Here is a 7,002-nt window from a genome sequence, read left to right on the forward strand (position 1 = left end):
CTGTATAAAAGCAATGGAGACAAAAATGTAAGAATTATAGGGAAATAAGCCTGTTCAGAATATCTGTAAGGTGTACTGTAGTTATTATTGAAAGAATTAGAGTAAGATAGAGAGCAGGATCGCAGATGAACAAGGAGGCTTTAGGAAGGGTACGGGGTGTGTAGACGAAGGGTTTACAGTGATAAGTGTAAAGAAGTTTTCATTTCATTCATGGATTTGTTAAAGGCGTACGATGGGATGGAAAGGGAAGCAATGTAGTGGATGTTGCATGTGTATGCACTAGGTGGTTGGTTACTGAAAGTTGTGAAGAAATTCTGAGGATAGTGAAGCTTAGGCTAGGATGAGAAGGAGAGAAGGAGATTGTTTTCCAGTAAAGTAGGTCTTAGATAGGGATGTCTGATGTCACCATGGTTGTTTAATATATTTATTGATGAGGTTGTAAGAGAAGTAAATGCAAGGGTGTAGGGGAGAGGTGTGGGATTGGAAGATAATCTAGCACTAAGTGGAAGTTTTCACAGTTTTTTTTGCTGATGGGAGATTTTGAAGAGAAGTTGCAAAGTTTGGTGAAAGAATTTGGAAGGGAAATTAAAATCAGACATTGGAAAGATCAAGGTGATTAGGGAAACAAATTTAGCTGATGAATGATTGGATATCAGATTGGAGGGAGTAGAGGGAATGAATGTGTTCAGATACTTGGGAGTGGACGTGTCAGCAGATTTATCTATGAAAGACAAGGAGAACCATAGAACTGACCAAAAAAAAAAAAAAAAAAAAAATGGTGAGTGGTGCATTGAGGAGTCGGTGGAGACTAAGAACGTAATCCATGAAGGCAAAAAGAAAAGTGAATGAGGGTATAGTGGTACCAATATTTTTATATGGGTGTGAAACATGGGTTGTGAATGATACGTCAAGGAGACTGATAATGCCGTGTCTGAGAACATTATGCCTGGAATTCATAGCTTGGAGATTATAAGGAGCGGAGTTACTAAAAGTATTATCCAGATGGCTGAGGAGGGGTTGTTGAGGAGGTACAGACATTTAGAGAGAATGGAACCAAATAGGATTACTTGGAGGGTATATAAATCTAGAGTGGAGGGAAGGCAGGGTAGGGCTCATTCTAGGAAAGGTAGAAGAGAGGAACTTAAATATCCAGTTATCATGTGTGAGTGTGTTAGATAATAGTGAGTGGAGACAAGTGCTTTTTATGACATGAGGTGCTGTTGGAGAGTGAGCAAGGTAACATTATGAAAGGATTCAGAGAAACTGGTTACCCAGACTTGGGTCCTGGAGATGGGAAGTACTGTGTATATGACTCACGATATAATGACAATTCAAACAAACCATACCACAGGTGGGGTTTAAATCCGCGGTCAGAGAGTCTCAAAACTCCAGACTGTCACGTTAGCCACTGGGCCAGCTAGCTTCAATAAGATTCATCCAACTAGGTATATTTCTGCACCATAAGAAGGTTAACATAGGCACCACTGTGACCACAAATGCAAGTTTTTACAGATGAATCTCCCGCTAGCATGGCCATGACGAACTCTAGCTCAAGTCCCCTCAAAGCTGTCATTACGATTTCGTGAGTCATGTTGACGGCTTTGAGGGGACTTGAGCTAGAGTTCATCACAGCCATGCTAGTGCAAGATTCGTCTGTAAAAACTTGCATTTGTGGTCACAGTGGTGCCTATGCTAACCTTCCTATGGTACAGAAATATACCTAGTTGGATGAATCTTATTAAGCTAGCTGGCCCAGTGGCTAACCCAATGGTCTGGAGATTTGAGACTCTATGACTGCGGGTTCAAACCCCAACAGTGGTATGGTTTGTTTACAGTGTATATACCCAGGAGGTGTGGAGATATATTGCAGTCTTTGAACTGTAGTGTAGGTGCACCTCTGGCAAGACAGTGATGGAGTGAATGATGAAAGTGTTTCTTGTTTTTAGGGTCATCCTGCCTAGGTGGACATGGCCAATGTGTTAATAAATTTTTTTTTTTTGCTTCATCACCTCATTATCTAGATATTTACTTGATATGGATCTTATGACAGTTTCCAAACTAGAAACTATCCTATTATTCAGGTTTGAAATGGTCAAAAGACCTGAAGGCTACTATTAAGAATTTAATATAACAATATATTAATGACATAGTCATTCGTGTAGCTCATGGTGCCATCATATGTTATGGACTGTACAGAGTTTCATGAAACACTAAAGCTGTGAGGACTGTTCAGCACAGAGAAGGGTTGAGGTCAGATCTACCTTCCTGGTTTCTGCACAATCAGACTGTTGGTGATTGCAGGCCTTACTTTTTAAAGCACAAGGTGAAGCCATCGCCGATGTTGAGGAAGGAGATGTTGATGCGGTTGTCATCTCTGAGTTTCACATTGAGATTCCTGATTGCCAGAGTGTCATGCGTCTGGTCCTCAGGGTCAAGCACTTTACCAAACCACAGTGTGTTGTCGAAGGATATGATACCTCCAGAGCGCACCAGCACGAGGCACTGCTCAAAATAGCGGTCGTAGTTGACTTTGTCAGCGTCGATGAAGACGTAGTCGAAGGTGCCAGCCTGACCCTCATCTATGAATCTCTGGAGTGTGTCAGCAGCAGCAGCGATGTGTAGCTGGATCTTGTGACTCACTCCAGCTTCTTCCCAGTACTTTCTTGCTGTGTTAAAAAAAAATAAAGTTTAAACTCAGAGTGTGATACTGGGAGTGCATATATTATTATTATTTTATTATATTACTGATATTATTATTATTGTAGGTAGTATGTTGGTAGACAGCAACCACCCAGGGAGGTACTACCGTCTTGTCAAGTGAGTGTAAAATGAAAGCCTGTAATTTTACATGATGGTAGGATTGATGGTGTTTTTTCTGTCTCATAATCATGCAAGGTTTCAGGTATGTCTTGCTACTTCTTACACTTAGGTCACACTACACATACAAGCATATATACATACACACACACCCCTCTGGGTTTTCTTCTATTTTCTTTCTAGTTCTTGTTTCTGTTTATTTCCTCTTATCTCCATGGGGAAGTGGAACAGAATTCTTCCTCCGTAAGCCATGCGTGTTGTAAGAGGTGACTAAAATGCCGGGAGCAAGGGGCTAGTAACCCCTTTCCCTGTATATATTACTAAATGTAAAAGGAGAAACTTTAATTTTTCCTTTTGGGCCACCCTGCCACCCCGCCTCGGTGGGATACGGCCGGTGTGTTGTTATTATTCTTACTATCATTCAGATACTCTCATCCTACACAATTTTCTCTAGAATACATACAAATATATATAAAACATCAAATTAGTTAGCCCAGTCTTACTACAAACTCCACATACAATTTTATATATATTTTTTGTTTTATGAGTTTATTACAACTTATTTTTTTTAAATATCTATGTATAAATATTAATATCTGATATCTAACATGGTTGAATATTGATACACAATAAACAATCTTCTGAAACTACTCAGCACAACAATAAATCCTGCCGAGTTTGCTAGGATAAATTCATATCCTTTAGACAACATTATACATACCTAACTAATGTTTTCCAACATTTACATAACTTATGAAAGTCTCATATGTACATAAGACTTATTTCCATAAAGCTTGAGGATAACATTGATTACAATAATAATAAGAATTCAAACAAATTAATTAGAAGAGAAAGACATCATAAGAATTAACCCAGAAGTTTAATAAGTCAATATCAAAGTTATTATTCAAAGTCAGGGTTTTGTGTCTTTATGCACTACACATATAATGTAATTCAAATGTTAGACACAAAACAAAGCATGCATGCAAGTGTCTACTCTACTGATAGTGCCTACTCAACTGGAACAGTGTCTACTCTACTGGTACAATGTCTACTCTACTGGTACAGTGTCGACTCTACTGGAACAGTGTCTACTCTACTGATAGTGCCTACTCAACTGGAACAGTGTCTACTCTACTGGTACAGTGTCTACTCTACTGGTACAGTGTCGACTCTACTGGAACAGTGTCTACTGATGCAGCGTCTACTCTACTGGAACAGTGTCTAATCTACTGGAACATTGCTTAATGTACTGCAACAGTGACTACTCTACTGCAACAGTGTCCACTCAACTGATACAGTGTTTACTCTACTGCAAGTGTCTACTCAACTGATACAGTGTCTACTCTACTAGAACAATGTCCACTCTACTGGTACAGTGTCTACTCTACTGGAACAGTGTCTACAGGTAAAGTGTCTACTGGTACAGTGTCTACTCTATTGGAACATTGTCTACTCTACTGAAAAAGTGTCTACTGATAGTGTCTACTCCTCAGGTAATGTGATTACTGAAACAGTGTCTACTCTACTGAAGTGTCTACTGGTACAGTGTCTACTCTACTGGTAATGTATCTACTGAAAAAGTATCTACTTTATTGGTACAGTGTCTGCTCTACTGGAACAGTGTCTACTCCACCGGTAAAGTATCTACTCTTCTGGTACAGTGTCTACTCTTCTGGAACAGTGTCTACTCTATTGATACAGTGTCTACTCTTCTGGTACAGTGTCTGCTCTACTGGAACAGTGTCTACTCCACCGGTAAAGTATCTACTCTTCTGGTACAGTGTCTGCTCTACTGGAACAGTGTCTACTCCACCGGTAAAGTATCTACTCTTCTGGTACAGTGTCTACTCTTCTGGAACAGTGTCTACTCTATTGATACAGTGTCTACTCTTCTGGTACAGTGTCTGCTCTACTGGAACAGTGTCTACTCCACCGGTAAAGTATCTACTCTACTGGAACAGTGTCTACTCTACAGGTAAAGTGTCTACTGGTAAAGTGTCTGCTCTACTGGAACAGTGTCTACTCTACTGGAAGTGTCTACTGTACTGATAAAGTGTCTACTCTGGTACAGTGTCTACTGGAACAGTGTCTACTCTACTGGTACGGTGTTTACTCTACAGGTAATGTGTCTACTGAGAATTTATCTACTTTATTGGTACAGTGTCTACTCTAGTGGTAGTGTCTCTACTGGAACAGTGTCTACTGTACTGATAAAGTGTCTACTCTTCTGGAACAGTGCCTACTCTACTGGAACAGTGTCTACTCTACTGGTACAGTGTCTACTCTACAGGTAATGTGTCTACTGAAAAAGTGTATTTTATTGGTACAGTGTCTACTGGAACAGTCTCTACTCTACTGGTAAAGTGTCTACTCTACTGGAACAGTGTCTATTCTATTGATACAGTGTCTATTCTTCTGGTACAGTGTCTACTGGTAATGTGTCTACTGAAGAAGTGTCTACTTTACTGGTACAGTGTCTACTAATATAGTGTCTATTGGTAAAGTGTCTACTGGAAGTGTCTACTCCTACTGATACAGTGTCTACTCTTCTGGTAGTGTCTACTGAAACAGTGTCTTCTGGAACAGTGTCTAATGGTACAATGTCTACTGGAAAAGTGTCTACTGGAAAAGTGTCTACTGGAACAGTGTCTGTGTCAATAGAGTAGACACTGTTCCAGTAGAGCAGACACTTTACCAGTAGACACTTTACCTCTAGAGTAGACACTGTTCCAGTAGAATAGACACTGTACCAGTTGAGTAGACACTGTTGCAGTAGAGTAGATGCTTTACCATTAGAGTAGACACTTTTGCAGCAGACACATTACCTTTAGACACTGTACCAGTAGAGTAGACACTGTTCCAGTAAAGTGGACATTGTACCAGAAGAGTAGACACTGTGTGAATAGAGTAGTGTCTACTCTTCTGGTACAATGTCCACTTTACTGGAACAGTGTCTACTCTACTGGTACAGTGTCTAAAGGTAATGTGTCTGCTGCAAAAGTGTCTACTCTAATGGTAAAGCATCTACTCTACTGCAACAGTGTCTACTCAACTGGTACAGTGTCTATTCTACTGGAACAGTGTCTACTCTAGAGGTAAAGTGTCTACTGGTAAAGTGTCTACTCTACTGGTAAAGTGTTTACTGGAACAGTGTCTACTGATAGTGTCTACTCTTCTGGTAAAGTGTCTACTGGAACAGTGTCTACTCTTCTGATACAGTGTCTACTCTACTGGTACAGTGTCTACTGATACAGTGTCTACTGGTACAGTGTCTACTCTACTGATACAGTGTCTACTCTACTGGTACAGTGTCTACTCTACTGATACAATGTCTACTCTACTGATGCAGTGTCTACTCTACTGATACAGTGTCTACTCTACTGATACAGTGTCTACTCTACTGGTACAGTGTCTACTGGTACAGTGTCTACTCTACTGATACAGTGTCTACTCTACTGGTACAGTGTCTACTCTACTGGTACAGTGTCTACTCTACTGATACAGTGTCTACTCTACTGATGCAGTGTCTACTCTACTGATGCAGTGTCTACTCTACTGATACAGTATCTACTCTAATGATGCAGTGTCTACTCTACTGATAGTGTCTACTCTACTGATACAGTGTCTACTCTACTGATGCAGTGTCTACTGATACAGTGTCTACTCTACTGATGCAGTGTCTACTCTACTGATGCAGTGTCTACTCTACTGATGCAGTGTCTACTCTACTGATGCAGTGTCTACTCTACTGATACAGTGTCTACTCTACTGATGCAGTGTCTACTCTACTGATGCAGTGTCTACTCTACTGATACAGTGTCTACTCTACTGGTGCAGTGTCTACTGATACAGTGTCTACTCTACTGATACAGTGTCTACTCTACTGATGCAGTGTCTACTGATACAGTGTCTACTCTACTGATGCAGTGTCTACTCTACTGATGCAGTGTCTACTCTACTGATACAGTGTCTACTCTACTGATGCAGTGTCTACTCTACTGATACAGTGTCTACTCTACTGATACAGTGTCTACTGATACAGTGTCTACTGATACAGTGTCTACTCTACTGATACAGTGTCTACTCTACTGATACAGTGTCTACTCTACTGATGTAGTGTCTACTCTACTGATGCAGTGTCTACTGATACAGTGTCTACTCTACTGATGCAGTGTCTACTCT

At 40.3% G+C, this 7,002-nt stretch overlaps 1 protein-coding gene across 1 annotated transcript; it reads right to left on the minus strand.

Moving 5' to 3' along the window:
• Window positions 1-1,705: 1,705 nt before the first annotated feature.
• Window positions 1,706-2,676, minus strand: LOC128691339 (probable caffeoyl-CoA O-methyltransferase 2; the record flags this gene model as incomplete). Its single annotated transcript, XM_070081257.1, has 1 exon — window positions 1,706-2,676. A coding segment is annotated over one exon (372 nt), but the record flags the coding sequence as incomplete, so codon positions are not given.
• Window positions 2,677-7,002: the final 4,326 nt, after the last annotated feature.

This window comes from Cherax quadricarinatus, unplaced genomic scaffold (assembly GCF_038502225.1).
Source record: "Cherax quadricarinatus isolate ZL_2023a unplaced genomic scaffold, ASM3850222v1 Contig2091, whole genome shotgun sequence".
In the NCBI taxonomy this organism is placed as follows: domain Eukaryota; kingdom Metazoa; phylum Arthropoda; class Malacostraca; order Decapoda; family Parastacidae; genus Cherax; species Cherax quadricarinatus.